Source organism: Scardinius erythrophthalmus (assembly GCF_964197995.2).
Source record: "Scardinius erythrophthalmus genome assembly, chromosome: 1".
Lineage (NCBI taxonomy): Eukaryota > Metazoa > Chordata > Actinopteri > Cypriniformes > Leuciscidae > Scardinius > Scardinius erythrophthalmus.
Genome location: NC_138221.1, coordinates 47,380,931 through 47,404,350, shown reverse-complemented (window position 1 = coordinate 47,404,350; position 23,420 = coordinate 47,380,931). Strand labels below are relative to the sequence as shown.

General features: G+C 37.5%; 1 protein-coding gene across 1 annotated transcript in view; it reads left to right on the top strand.

The window, feature by feature from the left end:
- cacna1ia (calcium voltage-gated channel subunit alpha1 Ia) overlaps positions 1-23,420 on the top strand; it is a gene marked incomplete at its 5' end in the record, with an annotated part of 170,269 nt that overhangs the window by 121,497 nt on the left and 25,352 nt on the right. The window contains 14 exon segments of the mRNA XM_081383930.1: positions 1,467-1,567; positions 4,955-5,078; positions 5,234-5,302; positions 7,986-8,164; positions 8,275-8,401; positions 10,475-10,600; positions 10,914-11,003; positions 13,768-13,960; positions 15,321-15,472; positions 15,870-15,979; positions 16,941-17,074; positions 18,121-18,191; positions 21,091-21,169; positions 21,294-21,415. Of these exon segments, the coding sequence (XP_081240056.1) occupies positions 1,467-1,567; positions 4,955-5,078; positions 5,234-5,302; positions 7,986-8,164; positions 8,275-8,401; positions 10,475-10,600; positions 10,914-11,003; positions 13,768-13,960; positions 15,321-15,472; positions 15,870-15,979; positions 16,941-17,074; positions 18,121-18,191; positions 21,091-21,169; positions 21,294-21,415 (1,677 nt within the window).

Here is a 23,420-nt window from a genome sequence, read left to right as displayed (position 1 = left end):
TAAAAGTTAACAAGAGAAGTTTATACTAAATGGGAACAGGAACAGCCAGGTAAACAATGTAGATTATAGAGCAAATGGGTAATTTGATCAGATTTTTTGATGTGATCGATGACTCTGACAGCAGAATTCTGAACATATTGCAGTCTAGTGATTGCTTTAGCAGGCAGCCCAATAAGAAGCGAGTTACAGTAGTCGAGACGAGAGGTTATCAAAGCACGAATTAGAGTTCCAGTATCTTAAGTGCTGAGAGCAAGTAACAGTCCGGCAATATTGCGAAGGTGGTAGAATGCAGTCTTGGTAATAGAACTTATATGAGATTGAAATGTCAGCGACGAATCAAATGTTACACCCAGATTTTTAACAATATGAGACAGTAATAAAGAAATGTTTCTTGGTTAACTAGATCAGCATATTAGGCCCTGTTTACACCTGGTATTAAGATGTGTTTTGCCTGATCGGATCACAAGTAGATGAGGGAGATGCAGTCTCTTTTGTCCTTTTTTAACCACTTTTGTTTGGATTTATTTAAGAGGAGGGTCTATGGGTGGGTAAATGTATGGGCTTTTTCAGATATTTTGATCTAATGTATAGATCGCTTCCGATAATGAAACTTGCTTCCCATAATGTTTACGCATATAGGTGTTTTTTTGTGGCTGTTTGAATGCATTCGACCACATGAGCGTTTACGCTATGAAAGGAATCTGGTCGAATGCGTTTTCAACTACCTCTGGAAGTGGTCGAAAATGGGCAAGCTCAATACATTTTAGACCCATTTAATGCCGTCCACTTGTAATCTGATCGAGCAAAGCGCATCTTAATACCAGGTGTAAACAGGGCCTTAGAATGATTTCTGAAGGGTCATATGACACTAAAGACTGGATTAATTTCTGCTAAAAATGCAGCTTTGTAATCACAGAAATAAACTTTTGAACAGTAGTGTATAGTTTCAGAAGACTGTAATTATGCTACTTTTATTTTTTAATTTTTTTTGTCATTTATGGAGCTCAAGAAGTTGGTGTTCCATGGAACAAAGAGATTTGAAGAAAATGAGAGTTGTCTTTTAAACTGTAATTTTGGATTATCTGAGAATTCTGGAGAGTAGTTAGTATTGTCCCTGTAAAAAGAAAAGAAAAAGCTTCTGCACACATAAATAAGCAGAGCCAATTGTCCATACAATCAACTACACAATGAAAATCACCCAATTATTATCTGTTGAGGAGGAACGCTAACAGATGGCTGTAGGATTTTAGATTTTAATTTACAGCCAGACTCTCTTGTTTTGTAAGCAATTAAGAGTAACATGGCAGCTCCAAAGGGACATGAAACATTGGAAAGCTCCGTTTCATAACTGCTTCAACTAACTAATGCGTTTCCAAGAAAGTTCTCCCACCCTGGATCCTGCAGAATTAATCTCAGTCCTCATCTTTGCCAACAAATTTTCAACTAAATGCTTTTTCTGTCGGCAGAGTTTATGTTTCCGGATCCAGAAGATGATGGAGGTGTACAGACCAGACTGGTGTGAGACCAGAGACGACTGGTCCGTCTTCCTCTTCTCTCCTCAAAACAAGTCAGTCCTTTCACTGTCTACCCTCTTTCAATACATAATAGCCATGAACACTCTTCTTAAGAGCTGTCAGTAGCTGTTTCACCTGCTGACCTTATTCACAAACAATTGATGTACTGTAGGTAGTTTTACATGTTCCTGTATGTGGTAATCATGACATGCAAAGAGTTCTCAGTTAATTTTCAATGAAAAAGAAACCGATAAACGGACACATAGTTTTGCTTTTTTAGCTGCCATCTGATTGACCCATCAGGTGATTGTGGTGTTGTTTTTATTATATTTGGCATTTAACTTTTATGTGGTCAAAAATACTGCAGCAAAACTTGTCATTAATAATAAATAAATGCCATTGTATAAATATGAGGGAACTGTTTGTGTGTTGATGAAAAGCTTATAAAAAAAATGAAAAGATAAAAATGTCAAATTAAAATAGATAAATAATTTAAAAATAAAAACAATCAAATAAAACACTTACTATAAAAAAATATTATTGGCTTACATTATTTACCTGCATATGTTGTGTGCCATTAACTAACATCAAAGCAAATTTGTTTTTAAATTATTGAACAAATAGCAAAATCTCACCGGTCAAATAAATACATATTCTAGGTCAAAGGGGTTTGGCTGACAAAAAAAGTTATAAGGATACTTGGCTTACAGTAATGTTGTTGCACTTGTGCTAGCCTCATCATAAGCAAAACCCGTTGGCAATCGCGTACCTCTTACACTTGACTCATGGGTTGTGTCGGTTAAGAGTCAAATGTTGTCAGTCTAAGCAAAATTTGAGAATGCAGCTGGATGTTGTCTTTCATGGAGCCTGACCTCATTATAACACAAAACAGATTAGAAGTTGCTCCACGCCCAAGAACAGGTTGGAATTAAGCAGATAAAAGGATGCTTGTGTCACAGGTTGTTTCCTATAGTGCCACTGATTTGATCTCTTTAAGTAACACAGAGGGAAAGATGCCTGCACACCTCTTCTTCTCTCCTGACGGTAACTCGGCCAGCAGTTATTCTGCAATTCTTGCCTGATCAATAGCACTGATGGGCTGCCAGCTCTTTAGAGGGTGGCTTGATTAGGATATTGATTGGTGTCAGAGAGATAGGAGCCGATTATTCCCACCCTCTTCCTGTCAGTCTGTTTTCTCCAAACAGTCTAGTCTTTGAATGTCCACCTAAAGTTTGTTCTGCAATGGAAAATTTTAGATATTTGACTGTTCCAACACCTAGTGAGCTGCAGTGAGTACATTTTGACGAGCTCCATGAAAAAATAAATCCAAGATTGTAGATGAAATGAGAATCATATTACACTACTGTACCATTCAAAAGTTTGGGGTCAGTAAGATTTTATTATTATTTTATTATTGTCGTTTTTGTTGTTGTTTTTAAGAAATGTATACTTTTATTCAGCAAGAATGCATTAGATTGATAAAAAAAATATTTATAAGTTACAATTAACTTCATTAACGTCATTGACAGAATTTTATGGCAAACCAATGTTTTCAATGTTGTACAATTGTGCATAATATAAAAGAGTACAGAATCTCCCGATCAAAACACAGCCGAATAGCAATTGAAGCATTGCTTATGCACATGTAAAATAAAGCGATTATCAAACATAAACAGCATTTAAATCAAAACTGAATAACGTTACCAAATGAAATGTCGACCCAGGATGATGTGTAGGACTGTGAAGCTTTGGGGGTTTTGATGCACTCGATCTACTCCATCTATGTTTTGATCATCGTTCTGAATCCAATCCAGACATAGTCTTTGACAAAAACGTGATTTTCTCAGCTTTTTGTTCAAATTGTTTCTTTTTTTATGGAACTTGCATACATTCAAGTGTTGATAAAAAAAAAAAAAAAGAATACATGAAGCTAGAATAAAATGTTTGTTTGTTTTCTAAGCAGAGGCTCTGTTCTTTCTTTCAATATATTGCATGTTCAGATATTGATACAATAAAATGTATGGACCAAAAAAATATTGAAAATGATAAAAAAAAATAAAAAATGCTGACAGTGGCTGGTAACTTTTTTTTTTAATAAAAATGCATTTACAAAAAAGTAATTCATATTGTTACAAAATATTTCATTTTCAAAGGCTGTTCTTCAAAAAATTCTGTCCCTCAAAGAATCTAGAAAAAACACTATCACAGATTCCACAATTTAATTTTTTTTTCTGTGATAATAAGTTTCTTGAGCAGCAAATCAACATCATAGAATAATTTCTGAAAGATAATGAGACACTGGAGAAAATTCAGCTTTGCTAACATAGTTAAAAAATGGTTATATTAAATTATAATAATATTTCACTATAAAAAATAATCAAGACTTTTGAAAAGTAGTTTATTATATATTATATTATAATATGTTATGTCATATTTATATATTGGTTTATATGAAATATTCCAAGGCTGGTCTTTTTTCCAGTGTGTGCTGTCTATCAGGGGTGTGACGAGACACTTATCTCTCTTCAGACCTTACTATACATTAATTATGAGCATCCAGAACTTCTGATTGAGGCTGTGTGTGACCTCCTAACTGAACTCCTTTCCACAAATTGAACATAGAAATAAAAAGTATAAACAACAAAAACTAACAAAAGTTTTTTCTTAGTCTTAAGTGCAAACGATAGGTGCAACCATAATCAAAATAGTCTCAATTTTCAAAGTGCAAACAGAGACCAGAGCCACAACTACACAGTCCAGAGACAGGTTTGAAATTGGGAGTCAGACTATTGTATGTTGCCTAATTTAAATGCATCAGGGAGCTCGTGTTTTACTTTCACTTTCACTTTTGGATTCGTGATCGCATGTACTCTGTGTGTGTATAGGGAGCGACTGTGCTGAGCGTGCATTCCAGCCTACAGGATAAGACATTTATCAGACGTTTAGGCTCTGTTGCGCAACGAATCATCCGCCATCGTCACGCGATCAGTGAACTGTGATTCCTGCTGCACTGTGTGCGACTGCTACTTGTGTTGAATGAGCAGAGCAGACGTTTAAAACATTTTACAATGGTTTTTATTTTTATAAAAACAGCAAAACGACAGTGGGGACGGGACCGCGTTGGGCACCTGGCGAAATCGCAAGACAGCTTTTCACTCAACGAGAAATCTCGTCACATTTTAGTCTAATCACACCCCTACTGTCTATATTTGTGCTTATTAAGGTATTGTGCTGTTAGCTTAGCAACACATAGTCATCAAACTTTATTGAAATCAATTGCAAGTCTATTCACGCTTGCAGATTCTAAACAGCTTGCTTGTGAGGTTCCGTTATTGTTTGGCTGGCTGCAGGCTGTAGACAGTAGACAGCTCACTAGGTTTTGGAACAAAGTTGGTTTGACTCTGTATATCTCTTTTCCTTACTTCCCGCTTACTCTTCAGGTTCAGGTTGTTGTGCCAGTCCATCATAGCCCATAAGCTGTTTGACTATGTAGTGCTGGCCTTCATCTTCTCAAACTGCATCACTGTGGCTCTAGAGAGACCCAAGATTCTTCAGGGTAGCCTGGTAAGACTGAGGCCATAGACCTTTGATTCAGTTGTTTAACCTATTGTTTTAGTTATTAATGATTTGTGTTTGTCCACAAGCAGTTATTCTCACAACATTGACAACATTCCAGCTTTTCTCTCTTCTCTTTCCTTTAAAATTTTCTCTTTCTGCAGGAGAGGCTTTTCCTTACCGTGTCCAATTACATTTTCACAGCCATATTTGTGGGGGAGATGACTCTCAAGGTAAATATTTACATTCACTGCATGATATGTTGTGTTGATATTTAGAATTATTATTTATTTATTTTCACCCTGTATGCACTGCCATACCTCTGATCTATGGTGACAAATATAGTGATCAATAATTTCACAGCAGTTGCAGATACTGTGACTATATCTACTATTATTTCTGTCTGCTAATAATTAACACTCTTTTTCCTTTTTTCATGTGTGTTTTAAAGGTTTGAATTCTGCTGGAGAACAATTATTTTTCATTTAGTTATGCATATAACATTCAGTGAGGTCCAAAAGACCAAAATTACACATAAATTACAATTACACAAATTTGTTGGAGACATTGTTAAGGACTGTCATTTGAATGAGTAATTAGCCAAATATATTCCAGAAGATGAAACCGTGTGTGTATCTCTAATCCATCTAACATTTCCTCATTTTCCTTTAGCTCTATCTCTCTTTCTCACTAGTTTTCACTCATGCTTTCTCCTCTCGACCTCTTGAGAGTGGGGTATTACGTTTGCTAGCCCTCTCATTACAAGCAATTAAGCAATGATAATAATTCGAGCCAGTTTCCTCTTTCAGATGCAGTCAATCTCATAGCCTGGCCCATCTATTCAGCTGCAAGCACTTGGCACTTGTAGGTCATCAATTATGTAACTTAATCAATTATTAAGAAATGGAACAAACAAGAGATAGACCTGTCAAAAGTGACACTGCATTTTCTTAGTCCCAGACCGTTGTGCGTAAGTGAATCTGTATGAATATTTTATTTATTTTATTTTATACAAACTGCTTGTCCTATGTTGGGTTGTGAGTGTGTGTGTGTGTGTGTATAAATTTTTTCAGGGATGTATATATATTTTTCAGGGATGTGTGTATATATATATATATATATATATATATATATATATATATTTATTATTATTATTATTATTATTATTTTTATTTTTATTTTTTTTTCTTTAGATGTTTTAGATAGCATTTCATACTGTTGTCAACGTTTGAAATTTCATGTCAACTAGCCATACTCAGTCAATATTTAAGATGATCCTTTACTGTGGACATTTTAAAAAGCGTTGGTGCAGTGGGAGACACAAGTCAAACAATGATTCCACCTTTCTCTCAGGGACCAGAAAGTCAACAATTACAGTTCATCCCTGGGGAGGCAGATTCTGCAAGCTACTGCAAAAATATACCTACCGGTATAACAGCCTAAGGGGCAATGGCTGATTTCACTGTCCCCAACCCACCTATACTCGACTAATAGGAGTTCTGCAAGCAGATCTGCTCTCACTTAAATTGCTAGCTTGAGTGTCACATTACTGTACTAGCCTGGTATACATCACTGATTTATTATTGGCTTCTTTTGGCAGTATTGTAAAGAAACTGTCAGACTAATACAGCCCAAATTGATCCCAAGAAAGAGCAGATATGTGTAGCAGTATGGCATCTCATTTCTTAAAAGTGCATACTTCTCTGTGTATCTCTGTTTTCTTGCTCTCTTTGCTCTTCTCACTTTTAGACCTCCGCCAGTTCTTACGTCAGGCTGTGTGTGCACGTGTATTTCTTTTCTGTCACTCGTCTTGTTAGTGTCACAAGAATCTGCCTGGGAGACCTAAGGCTCGGGTCACCTTGGAGCTTCAATGGATTTTGTATTTTTGTCACTTTTTCAGTGTTTAGATAATTTTTTTTTTTTTTTTTTTTTTTTTACTGTTTTTCTGTTGGGTCTTTTTCAAAAATTCAATTGATTTTTTTCTCTCAAAGTCATATTTCACTGCCATCAGCAGTTCCGTTAAGGACATCTGCATCTCACCACTGACTTAATGGTGGATTTTAGATGTACTTGTGCAGAGCTCAGTTAAGTTGCAAAACCAACTCTACAGGAAGCACTATTTTAGGGCTCCAGTTAGAACAGTTGGTTTTGCTTGACTGGAGTACCCTGGAAATCCAGATGCCCTTTTATCCGAGCTGCACCAATCACATCGGGTTATCTGATATAGGTGGACCAGAGGCGAGCTAAACAGAAGACGACAGCGCTGTGACGTCAAGGTCATAAGTAAACATTGCAAGATGGCTATGGATGAACACCAGTTGTTTGAAACGGCTTTGACCGCTACAATGAACGAGTTAAACTTGGCTTTTTATCTAAAAGAGGAACAGACGGCGCTCGAATCTTTCCTTTGCAAGAAGGGCGTTTTTGCTGTTTTGCCGACCGGATATGGCAAGAGTCTGAACTACCAGTTAGCTCCGCTGGTAGCTAAGCCTATGGGGCTTGTTGTGATTGGTCGTAGTGTTATCCAATTGCGTGCAGTGAGATTTTCAAATGTATGCTTGGTGCCGCCCCTCAAGCTGGCCGATTTTCATTAGTCGATGCCAGACCATTAATCTTTCAGATTTAGGTCTGGATTTCCAGGCTATGACTGGAGATCACAAACTTTGCTTTCTGTTAGGGTCTCTGTTTCCCCACTTTAATAAATGTTTCAGTCAATTCCAGCAAAGACACACTAGTAAGAATCGGAAACTGATTCAGAATCAGATTAGAGGATCAAAACTGCCTATTACATTAAACAGAACATACAGTGTCACACCAGAACACCAATGATGTACAATGAAAACAAAAATAAACTGTATGTGACTACTTCATCTTTTATGCTGACCATTTCAAACAGTGTGTCTTTGTTTATTGTAGGTGGTGTCTATGGGTTTGTATATTGGAGAGCAGGCATACTTGCGCAGCAGCTGGAATGTTTTGGATGGTTTCCTGGTGTTCGTGTCTTTGATCGACATTGTTGTATCAATGGCGGGTGGGGCTAAGATCCTGGGAGTGCTCAGGGTTCTCAGGCTTCTGCGCACACTGCGTCCCCTCAGGTACAGCAAGCAGTTGCAAGCATTTTTGTGGTGTTGTCCAACATATGCTTAGTTTATAACTCTGCAGATGCTAAATGGTTTTCTTTTGTTGTTGTTTTCCCTTGTGACAGGGTTATCAGTCGAGCTCCTGGCCTCAAACTGGTTGTGGAGACTTTGATCACCTCTCTGAAACCTATAGGAAACATAGTTCTCATCTGCTGTGCCTTTTTTATCATCTTTGGCATCCTGGGAGTCCAGGTAAAGAATAAAATATATCACTGTTTCCACAAAAATATTAAACAGCACAACTGTTTTCAACATTGGTAATAAAAAATGTTTCAGTAAAAATGTTTGAGCAGCAAACCAGCTTATTAGAATGATTTCTGAAGGATCATGTCACACTGAAGACTGGAGTAATGGCTACTGAAAATGGCTGCTTTTTTACTGTATTTTTGTTTAAATAAATGCAGCCCTGGTGAGCAAAAGAAAACATTTAAAAAACTTAAATCTTGAATGGAAGTGTTTATATTTTTAAAAGTCAACCATATATAACTCAGATAATCCAGATCCTTTGCATGTGGAACAAAATCTTTACCAGTGCAATAGAGAAGGACCAGGCTGAAGCCTGCAGAACAGGGCGGGGCTAAACGTGTCACTCCGCACCATACTTACAGTACTCTGATTGGCTCGGTCGTCTTTCATAGGCATACATGATAGGAAATGTGTTCAGAGTTGTCTTCACTGTAACGCACATACAATACAACATTAGCCTACATCCCACAATGGCAAGAGAAATTAATGATCAAATGTTTATTTTTGGTGGACATTGTACACAAACCCTATACTTACGTTGAAGTAGAGAAACACTAATAAAATATTACTCCAGTAAAAGTGAGGTTTCTAATGTGACAAGATAGACCTAAAATAGTTTAGAGTAGAGAAACACTAATAAAATATTACTCCAGTAAAAGTGAGGTTTCTAATGTGACAAGATAGACCTAAAATAGTTTAGAGCTCAGTCTGACATTATTATGAATTATTAGGAGCTCACTTGATATGAGAATATCATATTACTCCCGGATCTTGGCTCATTTGAGTGGGACAAGTCCAAATCAAGTGTTTATTTTTCACCGACTCGCTTGTTTACTGCTAGTTTAATCTTCTGGATCAGTCGAATTCACAAATTAACAAATTATTTGATGTTATTTGTGAACCAGTTGATTGAAAAGAATCGACTCGATTTCTTCACTCTAAAATAATGAGGAACAGCATGTTTTCCTAAAATGAAAGACAGAAAAAAAGTTTGATTATATGCTTTGCATTGTAGTGAAGAAAAAGAAAGTTTAATTAGCCTATTGCAGTGTCATTTATCATGCAACTGCAGCTGACATGTCTTATAAAAACCAATACCACCTTCTGTAAAAAAGTGTCTTGCCATATTATTTAAATTAAAATGATACTGATACATCTTTTTAATTTTCTTTGTCATATTATGGTGAAATGAAGTAAGCACATTTTGTGCTTATTTAATTCATAATTAATTCCTACCTGACCCTGCTGCTGTGGATAATCAACCAATACATGTTTGTGCGTTAGCCTAAAGACCAGCTTAATTTAGCAAGGGACATTGCAAGATATAGGGTAATGTTTTTTTCTTCTTCTGTGCATTATAACGAAGGCTTTGTGAAACTGCACTGCTTTTCCAGTTCATATAGATTTGAACAACATATACTCGTCCAACACCGACTACAAACACATTTCCAATCATGTATCCCTTTAAAAGACGATCAAGCCAATCAGAGTAGGTATAGGGAGGGGTGACACGTGCAGCCTTGCCCCATTCTGCAGGCTCCAGCCAGATGTACTGTACTTGCCTCTTAAAAAAAAAAAAAATATATATATATATATATATATATATTTATTATTATTTCTTTATTTCATTTCTGTATTTGTTGATGTTTTATCTTACCTAAGTAAGCCTGCCACTGGTGCGATCTAAAAAAAAAAAAATTTGATAAATGATACCCCAGGGGTTCCCAATGCCTTTTGTCTTTTTTCTGCTTAATCTCACTATAACACCCTTTCTGTCTTTACACCATTGCTTTCTGTTTCTTTTCATTTTTTTGTTCATTATTTGTTCTCATTTCTTTTTAGTGCTATATCTTGTTCTTTTTTCATAGAGAATGGTTTCCTATTTTCTGCTGGTCTTCTTTCATAACACACTTTTTCTTTTAAATATCCAACAGTGCTCTGACAGTTTTATTAAAAAGATGCTTGAGATGTGTAGCGTTGAGTGACATGAAGTGTGTGCCGTTTCTTTTGCCTCAATAGCTTTTCAAAGGCAAGTTCTACTACTGCTTGGGCCTGGATGTCAAGAACATCACCAACAGGTCTGACTGCATCTCGGCCAATTACAAGTGGGTCCATCACAAGTACAACTTTGACAACTTGGGGCAGGTTAGTTTGTTCTCTGACTGGGCCTATCAAATTACACGACGATTCTGAGCAACTCAATGTGCTGCTTTGTTTGATCTAACTTTATTGATGTATTTACATAGTGTGTTTATTTGTGTGTGCATCTTTATCAGAGTGACCTTTGTTGTTTTGTTTTGTTTTTTTTGCATCACGTGGTTGTCTATTTGTCCTTGCATCTTATTTGTCTGTTCAACCCTCATCTATCTTTGCTTGTCCGACTTGTCTTTCCATCCATCTCCATACTTCCGTTTGTCCTTGTATGTGCTCATATGAATGTGTGTTTATGTTTTTACAGGCTCTGATGTCCCTGTTTGTACTGGCATCGAAGGACGGCTGGGTCAATATCATGTATCATGGTCTGGATGCAGTGGCAGTGGACCAGCAGGTAATGTTCCCATGTAACATGTTCGCTGATGTTCCCATCATGCCATCCTGATAAAACTGACAGGGCGAATGCAAATGGTGGTCTTTCAATGTCGGATGGACTTTGTCATAAATTTGTATATTGATATCACAGTGAACCTTCACAGCCAGCCCTCTCGTATAAGGTTTGTGGGCAATATTAACCCAAAACGGGCACATTTATACAGACTTTTTAAAAGTACAGTAAAGTGTCAATACAAATTTAATCACACAGAGCTTATAAAATACACAACTCAATGGTTTTAAAAGAGTCATCAGATTTTAGTTAAGCAGAAAAAAAATATAAAATAAATATGCACTATTCTACCTACAATGATGAAAATAATAGTTAATAATAAAATAATTGTAGAGAATTGATAAATTGTATTTATTGTTCTAAAATAAAATAAATGAATTCAATATATTAAAGCTAAATATAAATGCAAATTCCCAAACCACCTTGGTTAGCTAAAAAAAAAATTATATTCTGTTGCCAAGATAATACAAGTAAGCTTTGACAAGTTATAAAATGTCATTTATTTTCAGAATTAGGTACTTATTAAGTGTTAAAAGATCTCTGAACCAAACAAAAGTCACTTTCTTTCAACTAAAATAAAGAGCTTTAAGGAATAAGCACTCAACGGTGAATATTTAATCCTGAATACACACAATCAGCTTCATGAATACTAACAGGCTTTTGGCTCTGAATCTGAAAAGCAATGATTTTCAAGAGTCCTCAATTCAAAAAGCAGTGAGCTTGCATCAGTTAGGGACCAGCACATTATGATTACGTGTAGGCCTGAAGCCAGACTCTCTCCCACTAGAAGAGCCCAACATCTCTAGGTTGTCAAACACAGGGCAGATAAAAAAAAAACTCATGGATTAAATGGCATGTGTAATTTCCCCACTGCATCATCTCTGTCACACCAGAGTCCACTGCAGGATGTAAGCTATGTGTGGAAGCAGATGGAAATGTGCAGAGTACTGTGTGCTTTCTCATCCCATGTTTTAGAATGAGCCAATTTAGACTTTGGCTTCTTTGTTTCGCTCTACGCTGCTGCTAAGCAACCAAGTAAAAGCTGCACCTAAATTCACTTTACCATAATTTGACCAATTTCCCTTAAGCTTATGAGTGTCTGCATGTTGATTTTTACTCAAGGCTGTGTTAATTATCTTGTTGAATTAAATTTTAGGCAGCTCTGTGTTCTAGCCAGTTTCTTGTGTTGTTTTTGTGGTACTTGTGAAGAAAAGCATTGGGTCTCATTCACTAATAATTCCGTGGATTAATTCGCTTTTGTATGCAAAGGAGAACTTCTCACGAAAAATCTCTGCCTAATTCACAACACGTTCGTACGCACATGAATTTTTTCTTAACATCATTCTGATCTTAGTGAACTTGGAGTATTCTAAATGAGCGGCCACATGCACAATGTTAGTCATTCGCATATACAGGTAACATGCCCAAACCATCTCCATATAAGGGCTTTCCGAACACGCTTTGTTTACAGCCTTTCGTCACTCTCGTCAAACTTGCCACTGCATGCGCTATGCCAGAAACTAGCAAGTGTGTTTTGCTAGTTTCAGCCCAACGCAGTTATCATTTTCACGATCTACACCTTGTTGTTTAAATAGCAAATGCATTTGTGCGTCCATGGGCATGCTAGTTTGAAAATGAGGTGTGTTCAGGCGCATTGTTGGCACGTTGCTATTTTGAGGCAACTGAAATAGACTGCACCATTGACCAACTGAAACCTGGTTTAAAGTCATTTATATATTTTTTGCTATTTAAAGAAGGTGTTTGTAATGTGCGCCTATTAAGGGGTCCACAACGCGCGTACACTTTGTCCCGTAGGTGATGCGCTTTAACCTCGTGCACGAGCAGATCCATTTCCTCACTAGAGAAGCGTTCAGTTTTTCCGCTTTCAAATTCCGCCATGTAAATAGCGAATCCGCCATGGCGCTAGCGAAACTGGCTTTTAAATGGAATGGGAGATGAGACTCTGACTGGTTTATTGCACGTTACAGCCCAAAACACACCCATTACTCATGAAGAGAATAGGGACAACACTTTTAGACCATGCGCCGGGTGCGCAGACCATTTTTCCCGTCGTTAAACTAGCAAAAGTGGATTCGGACACGCCCTAAGTGCACTTGCGCCGTGCGCTTTAGACCATGCTTTTATATCGTTAAAATAGGGCTCATTGAGTAGAGATGGGCTTATATTTGTGTTAAAAAATGGCTTTACAATTTTAACCAGGCAGATGACAGGTGAACATCCTTAGCAGCACCCACAACACCTCAGTAACCACAAGAAAGCCTTAGCAAGTGCCCAGCAACACCCTAGTGAGACGCATCCACCCTGAACACCATAGCAAATGCCTAGCAACACCCTAGTGACCACCCTGAGCACCATAGCAAATTCCTAGCAACACCCTAGTGACCACCTTGAACACCATAGCAATGGCTTTACCCTTTTAACCTGTCAGTTGACAGGTGAACATCCTTAGTAGAACATCCAAGCAGTACCTTAGTAACCACAAAGAAAGCCTTAGCAAATGCCTAGAACCTTGAACACCACAGCAAAAGCATAACACTCTGGTGACCACCCTTAACACCACCTCAAATCCCTAGCAACATCCTAGCAACCACCTAGAAGGCAAGCGGCATTCACATTTTCTTCAAAAAAAAAAAATCCAGTTTATTTCTGATTTTCCTAACTCTTTCATCGACCGTTCTTTCTGTCTCAGCCCATAACCAATAACAACCCCTGGATGCTGCTGTACTTCATATCGTTCCTACTGATCGTCAGTTTCTTCGTGCTGAACATGTTTGTTGGAGTAGTGGTGGAGAACTTCCACAAGTGCCGACAGAACCAGGAGGTGGAAGAGGCCAAGAGGAGAGAGGAGAAGAGACTGAGACGTATGGAGAAAAAGAGACGGAGTAAGGAGAAGAAAAATAGATGTTTTGAATGGGTCAATAATGGAATAATAATAACCAGTCCCTCCAGGATTTCACGATTTTTTTGTGTGATTTTTGCGATCAAAATGGCTGATTTTGTGGTGGTAATTTCCAGAAATTTGTGGAAAAAATTTGCGATTTTTATATTTTATAATTAGGACATCACATTTACCATAATAGTATTATGTCAGATGCACAATTGTCATACATGACACAAATCACAAACAAAATGCATAAAGCTTGTTTCTTTTGGTCTAATCAAATTCTCATCCAATTAACTTTTAAAACAACCTATGGGCAATTTTTCTACCTGACCTATGTAAATATTAACAGCAGGTGTAGTAATTTATACTGTAGAACTGTGTGTAAATCCTGAGTTGAGGGGTCCTGAATTGCAGTGGGTAACCAGTTACTTACTTTGCATGGCGTCCCCACTGCGTATAGCTACGCAATACGAAGTGACCGTTCGAAAGGGAACTACTCGGTTACTATTGTAACCTCAGTTCCCTGAGAGTAGGGAACGAGTATTGCGTAGCCGGCCGCACTATAGTAACCTGGCAAATTGTCGCTTCAGTCGTTAAACCTGCTAAAATGGCGTTTTTCGGGGACTAATATATTTTACTGTCTACAGAGCCTGTCTTTCTCTGCTGTCTATGACTAATATAGGCTAAGGCCGCGCCCCCTTGGCGGGCTCTGACGTGTAATGACGTGATGCTAGCTCATTGGCTCACACGTCAGAGGTGCCCGCGCCATTGGATGTGCAGTTGCCGCAGCACAGCCAATGAGTGAGCCAGACACTCACTGTGCTAGCTGTGCAGCTGCAGTAAATCGAGGAAAAGGAGTTTCCCCTTTTCCCGCATCATCTGTATCCACGTAAAAATGCATTGGAACTTTAATTAAACTAGAGATATTTCAATTGGGTGATTATAATTTAATGTTTTGTGAGGTCTTTTTCATTTTTGTGATTATTTTGCGGTTAAATTAGGAATTATGCAGGATAATATTAAAATATTAAAAGCAGGATAAAATATTCTCCTGTGCCAATTAATGTGCAGAGATAACTCAAATTAATCCTTTAGTCAATTGATTTTCATAAAAATGTAAGCACTGTGGCTCTGTAGCGCTATCAAAAAATGTATCTTTGTTTGAGTGTCACAACAACATTCAGCTTAACTAATGGCATATGTTTGGGGGCGGGACTATATGTTTGACCGGCCAGTGGCAGACGAGGGAGTAGTAATGAAACTTGTTTGAATTCCATTTCTTGAAAATACACACTTTAAATATTTGTTGTCAAAAAGTGTGCTTACTCAATTTAAACTAATCTACTCATTTCTCTCAGAGGCCCAGAAGTTGCCCTATTATGCCAGTTACAGTCATGTGCGACTGATGATCCACACTCTGTGCACCAGTCACTACCTGGACATCTTCATCACCTTCATCATCTGTGTGAATGTTGTGACTATGTCACTGGAGCACTACAGCCAGCCTCATGTAAGATAAAATGCAGGCCTCATCCTCTAAATAATATTTATTGTGTAGTTATCATTAAAGCCATCATTGCTGATTTGGCTTTACAGTATATTGCTTGCCTTGTTATTGCTATTGATTTCAGTGAGACAGTTTTGTTCACAATTCAGAAATTTCCCTGTCACTCTGGGAGTCCATTAATTTGAGAAAAACACATACAGTACCATTGCATAAACGCATGTGACTTGTATTTTTTGGGCTTTACACAAACATTCATAGAATACATGATATTGTTATATAGTTAATGTAAAAATGACTTTATGAACCTGAGGCGAAAGTCTTTTAATCATTCACACCTCTCTTGTTCTCTTCCTCTGTCTCTCTGGCTTCCTCTCCGTCTGTATGTTTCCTTCCCCCCCAGTCTCTGGAGATCACTCTCAAGTACTGTAATTATTTCTTCACCAGCACCTTTGTGCTGGAGGCTGTCCTGAAGCTCATCGCGTTTGGCTTCCGACGTTTCTTCAAAGACAGGTATTCAGTTCATTCCCCTCCTCATCTTTCATCTCCTCACGTTTTCTCTCCTACGATAGCTAATTGATTTAATGAATTCATCAGATGTTGATTCCACCTGACCGAATCCTCTTATTTTGTTTTCTGGAGTCACTGGAGGGTGTGCTATTGGCAAAATATTGCTTCTGCTGTTGCATTTATGACGCAGATAGAAATTAGATTAGCCCTGCGTGGTGTTAATAGGACAAAACGCACCTGACTACAGTAGTGCGAGAGTGAACATGGTTATTTGTCTCGAGGGTTTAATGAAATCTCTCTCCTGTGTTTGTTTACATAATAGAACTTCTATTTATCATTAGGCAGACTACAAGAGCGGTTCCTCCGGCTTGTCATAAACTAATACTGGCATGTAATAAGGTGCATTGAGAAAGCACAGGGTCTAAACATCCTGGCATTTTGTAGCTTTATTATAATATATGGTCTTGACCCATTTGAGAGTAAAAAAAAACACAGGCTCGCGCCGCAACACACTTTGTCTTTTTTATTCACGCATATTTGGGTCTGACACTAGAAAGCTTTCAACAAGCCATTATTTATTGTCGTAGCTCTCCATGCCTCTTAACTAGGTCACAATTACGAGCTGGATGGCAGAGGTGTGTGCGCAGACAGGTGTGCCATGGCTGGTTCCAGCACCGCAGATGTAGGCAACTGTGATTTTTGCTGTAGTGTGAAAATGAGCCGTCCCTCGACCTGCATTAGTGAAAGAGGTCAGCTATGCTGGAGTGGGGCCTTAATTCTCCCTAATTGGGTGTTATTAAGTGGTCCCCAGCAACAATTCAGGTCCCAAGCCAACTGTGTGACCAGACCGATCTTCAAATGTGACCAGAGTGAAATGAAACTAGACAGAAAAGTTGGATTCAGAGTGCATGAAAGTTGATATTTTGCATAACTAAGCAAATCTGTCTCCTGTGTATGTGTGCAGGTGGAACCAGCTGGATTTAGCTATAGTGCTGCTGTCAATCATGGGCATCATACTGGAGGAGATTGAGATCAGTGCTGCTCTGCCCATCAACCCCACCATCATACGCATTATGAGGGTCCTACGCATCGCACGTGGTTAGTCACGCAAACACAAGACACTGACCACTGGGTAACACCACTCATCATAGTTGCTGACATTTCAGCCCCCTTAAAAATGTCATTAAACTCTTAGAGCCCTTAAAATATGTGATTTATGGGATGATCTTTCCTCATGCATGCATGCTTGCTCCAGAAGCTTTTTCTTCCACTCTGAATTCCTTTACCAGCAAGGATGGTCATGACAGTTGACCAATCCACCAACAGACTAGTTGATTAGTGAGGTCCATCTCTAGTTTGTTCCTTTATATAGCCTATATATACATATATATACATATATATACATTTTTATTTCATATTTTCAAGTACAGGCTACAGTACAGCCCACTTCATGTACAGAATATTGTTACGAAATGTGGTTTAATTGCTTATTTACAGTGCCAAATTCTATTTGTCTCCTCAAATCAGTCGTTATCTCCCCCCATTTCCCTCTAATACCTGATCAGTGGTCCATGTGTTGTCCTTAATAGCCGATGAGTCTTACGTTTGTCTCGTTACCCAATACGAGCCTTAAAAATATCAACTCCATCATACCAAAATGGTATTTTGCACAGGTCAGTGATGCTGTATTGAGGATTGATCTGTTTTAATCTGGTATTTAATCCTGCTGTTGTCCACAGCAATCACTGAGCCAGTGTGCCATCACTCTACATTTGTACAGGGAGAGGGCGGCAGTATGAGGGTTTAATTTTAGCCCTGACCTTTTCCTTCTCTCCTCATTAGTCGTTTAGGCTAGAATTAAACCAAGGTGGGGGTGGAGGTGGGGGTGGGGGGATCCTTGTCATTTATCTGCCTTTTTGTTTTTCTTCTTATGAAATGATTCAACGCATTGTAGACATGCACACACTCACTGAGCTGCCTTGTTGAACTCTCTGTAACTCTCTCTCTCTCTCTCTCTCTCTCTCTCTCTCTCTCTCTCTCTCTCTCTCTCTCTCTCTCTCTCTCTCTCTCTCTCTCTCTCTCTCTCTCTCTCTCTCTCTCTCTCTCTCTCTCTCTCTCTCTCTCTCTCTCTCTCTCTCTGACAGTGTTAAAGCTGTTAAAGATGGCCACGGGAATGAGAGCGCTGCTGGATACGGTAGTCCAAGCCCTGCCACAGGTGATGATACCACTGCAAACCCCCTGATGAAGCATTGCATTGTTACCCCACCCCCTTTTAGTCACATTTTGTCTTGAGAAGAGGAAGTTATCAAAGCTGTGTTGACAACAAGAACAGGCTGCTCACTGGCCCATGAAAATTGGTGACTCATATAAACCACAAACTTGCTCAGGGCGGATAATAACCCAAAAGCAAGAATAAAGTACCTGCTTTTGCGTGCGCACACACACACACTCATATTATTCATAGCTTTTTTCAACTAGGATACATTAATAACAAACTTTAAAGCACAACATAAAATTGCATTAAAAAAAGATTAAAAAAAGGAATGAATCAAATAAAAGTTGAGACTCTGGATAGAAAGATCCTTCTCCCATTACATAGATAGAGCATAGATGAGTTTGAGGAATATAAAAAAAAAAATTAAATACAAAGTTTGAAGAAAGAAATAATATGAAAAGAAAGCAGTTCACACAGACTCTGTTCCATAATCAAACACACAGAGCGTTGTTGTCGTCTAAGTGGTCACAGAATGGTAACTGCTTCAGTGGAGAACTGCGTCTCTCCTCTGTGGATATCGATCCCTTGTTCATTACTGCTGGGCCCAATGTCTTATCCCCATGGCATCTGTGAGGTAATTAACGCTGAAGCTGATTAAAGATCTACTCAGGCACACATTCCTACCTCACAGTTCTTATTTAGTACATCTTTCCAGAAACTCCTGTGCATTTCCTTTACAACTCTCTTACAGATACTGCTCATTCCGCATAAGCTTCAAATAGACTTTAATTTATCCTATATCATTTAACCTTATTGTGGTCCTCATACTCGTTTAGTTTTGCAGTAGACAGAGTCAGTACGATAAAAAAAAAAAAAAAAAAATGTATGAAGTCTCTTTTGCTCACCAAAGCTGCATTTATTTGATCAAAAATACAGTAAAACGATAAAATTGTGAAATATGATTATAATTTAAAAGTCGTCTCATTTTTTAAACTGTTTTCAATTTGAATATATTTTAAAATGTAATTTATTCCTGTGATATTTCCATGTGAATTTTCAGCATCATAACTCCAGTCTTCAGTGTCAAATGATCCTTCAGAAATCATTCTAATTTGATGCTCAAGAAATGTGTATTATTATCAATATTGAAAACAGTTGTGCTGCTTAATATTTTTGTGGAAACTGGAAACTTTTTTCAAGATTCTTTGATTAATAGAAAGTTCAAAACAACAGCATTTATTTGAAATAGTAAAGACATTTATCATTTCTCAACGGATTTCTGTTACTTTTTATCAATTGAATGATTCCTTGCTGAATAAAAGTATTATGGACGTAGTACCATTGTATTCTTTGAAGCACCCTGGAGTACCTATGGTGCATGAATATAGTAATCATTTAGTACCAAAATATAAATCAAATGGTGTGGATTTACCATCTGTGTGAAACCAGTGCTTGTTTCTAAGCTACCTAACCAATATGTTGTGCTTCATAGTGAAAAGCCTTGTAAGATGCCTACTGTACCTAGACTACATGTTTGGTAATCATAGGCTCATTCTAGATTGAAACACAGCCAGAGATGCTCACTTTAGGAACACACAGATGAATAAAGCATCTACCGCTATTGTGCACACATCCTGATTCTGTTAAGTCATAATGTTTCCCTTTGACATCTTGAAGCCAAAATGACTTTGTCATTTTGTAGCATTGGTTTGTAGGTTTGATAGTCCATTACTTAGCATTAAATGGTAATAAAGCTCAGCTGTTGTTTCATCATACCCGCTGGCACGCCACATAAAATGGCATGGCCAACCTCATCATGTAACTATACAAATTACAGTAATGTGATGTAAGCTGATTGTTTCATTCATTTATCCATTTTACATGTTTATAGCTCTCTCACACGGTTTTCATAATTACCAGCAGTTTAGACTAGCTGTTAGCACTTGTGCCGTATTCTTTATCACCTTTGGTTTTGTCTCCATCTTTTTGTTTTTGTTTTGAGCTGCCTGTGCAGCAGTGGACACACCCTGAACTCCAATGCTAATATTCTTGACAGGCTTGTGTGTCAGCATTAGCGTAGTTAACATGATGTTTCATGTGCTTTGGCCGCATTAGGACACAGGTAATTTCCTCCATTAGGAAGGTAATTCTGTTCCCATAGCTGTACCTCTGACATGACCACTGGTACCAACCATCATTTATGAGTTTTTTGTTAAATCACAAATTTGTTCTGCTTAATTTTGCTGCTGGAAAACAGCTATAGCAGTCCCTTAGACTATGACTTCAGAGAGACGCAGAGATATTAAAATGTACATTACATTGCTTTTTGTTATTGTTATGTCTGTTCCAGACACTTCTTCCATCTTTACTAAACCTCAGGGTCATTTTTTGTCTTTATCTTAATAATTTTTCCCAAGCCAAAATATATGGACATTCTTTTATCATGTATTTACTTTAGAAGCAAAATCGCATAACATAATGAGAGAGTATGTCTTGAAATATATTTATTTTTCTTATCCCATCGGTAAATATTTAGTCTTAGCTTTAAGCATAAATATAGCAAAGTTTAGTAAGGTTTAAACAATGCCCTTTTTAAGGCACTGTGGGATTACTGTGGTTTTTAGTAGGTGTTGTAATTCATCAAATTTAAGCTATTAAAATATTTTTTTATGAATATAATAGATAAATATAAGATCTACAAACTTATTTTTGTTCTACTTCAGATTAATCCAGATTGTGGGACTGCTCTTGGATTCTGTGTGATAATTGTTATTTGCTTTGGATAAAATTATCTGCTAAATGATACCGTGTAAATGTAAAACATGCATTTGTGCTTGTCTGTATATTGTGTTAAGGGTGAGTGCATGTGTGCTGGTTTCAGTCTTGATTGGTGTTTCAGGTGGGGAACCTTGGCCTCCTCTTCATGCTGCTGTTCTTCATTTATGCTGCACTGGGGGTGGAATTGTTTGGAGAGCTGGGTAAACACATACTATTCCTCTTTAACTCCTATCCTCACTGACTTTCTTGTGGTTCTTCTGAGTTCAAAGCTGAATTTGGCAGAACTGCATATGTTACGCCTACGTCTCTATCTGTTCCCATCAGTGTGCAACCAGGACTACCCATGTGAGGGGATGAGTCGTCACGCCACCTTTGAGAACTTCGGCATGGCGTTCCTCACCCTCTTTCAGGTCTCCACTGGTGATAACTGGAACGGCATAATGAAGGTACAGCAGAACAAAGAGCCATAGTACTATGACCATCCCTTTGTTATAAAAAGAGGTGGGGACAGTTAGTAAAAAAAACTTTTTTAAATGTTGACGTTTTCAGATTTTTTAAATGTTTTAAAAGAAGTCTTATGCTCACCAAGACTGCATGTACTGTATGTGATCAAAAAAAGTGAAATATTATTACAATTTAAAATGCTGTTTTTAAAAAAATAGATTTTTATTCCTGTGATGGTAAAGCTGAATTTTCAGCATCATTACTCCAGTCTTCAGTGTCACAATATTCTTCAGAAATCATTCTAATATGCTGATTCTTGCTGATACGTTTCTTTTTATTATCAAAGTGGTGCTTGATATTATTGTAGAAACCATAATACATAATTTTTTCAGGATTTGATGAATAGAAAGTTCAAAAGAACAGTCTGATATAAAAAAAATTGTAACATTATAAATGTTAAAACTTTTGAACAGAAGTGTAGGTACACAGACAACCAGAATTTGCTAATACGTAGCTCATTAATATGAATTAATGCATAAATCATTTTGAATGTGAATGCGATGAATGTATTTTTCCCAATTAAATAATCTTCAATATCAAGCTAAATTCCGTGGCTATTTTTTATTATTATTCCTATTTATTATATTTATTTATATTAATTTGATAATATTTTTAGAATAAAATGAGTTGTTTTTAACTAATTAAACAGTGATTTGTGTGAACAGTCATTCTTGCAAGCTGATTCAAGTGTTAAAATGAGCTGACATATTTAATTTGATATCTTCATCCATACATCTGCCACTGTTGTCCCTGGGATTTTGTAGATTAGTGGAAAAATGCAGGGATCAGCAGTTCCAAACCAAATATGATTTAGATTTGAATATAAGATGTTCAAGGCCATAATAAATAGACCCTAATTGCATTTGGCTTGTGCTGTACCAGCAACAGGAATACATTTATTTGTATTTTGTTTTATGATTGCATCCTGGAAAAACAACTTGCAAGTAGAATTGACAAGAGAACATTGCTGTTGTCACTTTCTGGGACTGAAGAGAACGAGCACTCAGCAAAATATTAAAAATAACAAATTCCAACACTGGATCTAAATTCATTATAACACACAAAACAAAACTGAATGAAATGAGAACTTGCTTCTTCTGTGTTAGGTTCACTGTCATTTCATTAAATGATGGGAACTAAATCAGCTCTGGCAAAGTGCCCTTAAAAGTACCCATTTAAGTGCAGAGCACTCGACAGAAGAAGCTGACAGATTGCTTGTGGATGATATGACCAGCACTTCAGAGACACATTCACAAGCAAGACGCTTATGGTTTCTAACCGGGCTGTCGCTGGTAGGGTGAAAGGTGGTGACAATCACAATCAGGGGCCCCAGCTGCCCAGGGGGCCAACTAAAACCAATAGTTATGCTATATATTCCCCTACTCTTATGAATCACCATAGTATATATTACAATGTCAGCTTGTACGCCCGAGAGTTTAATGAAAACAACAAAAACATTCACTTTAGTAAAAGAAGTTTTCCAAATATCTCCTCTCTCCACTCCATAAAAATGGTTTAGTCCGATGGTTATTAATTATAGCAGAGAGACCCAATTCATTGTCTTTGTTTTTATTTTATTAGTTTGTCTTGAATGATTGCTTGATCAACTTTGAATAAAAGTGTATATAAAATGGGTAAAGGCAATTTTATGTAAAACAACATTAATATTGTTATTGCGTAAGAAATCCCTATTAGGTTACATGGCACCAGATGTGGGCCTCCATGTCTATGTCTTATACCGTATATATGATATGAGTGGAGGGCAGTGAGGGCCCAGAATTTGCTAGCTACGGCCCTGGTTTCTAATGCATCGCCGCAGTAAAGAGTCCAGCATAGGTTGTTATGAAAAGTCCTTTGAGGAGTGGCTTATACATCTTAAGCGTCACAATCTGTTCTCACCAGTTTTCTGCACTTTTCTTGATCTCCTTTTGGTTTGTAGATTATTTC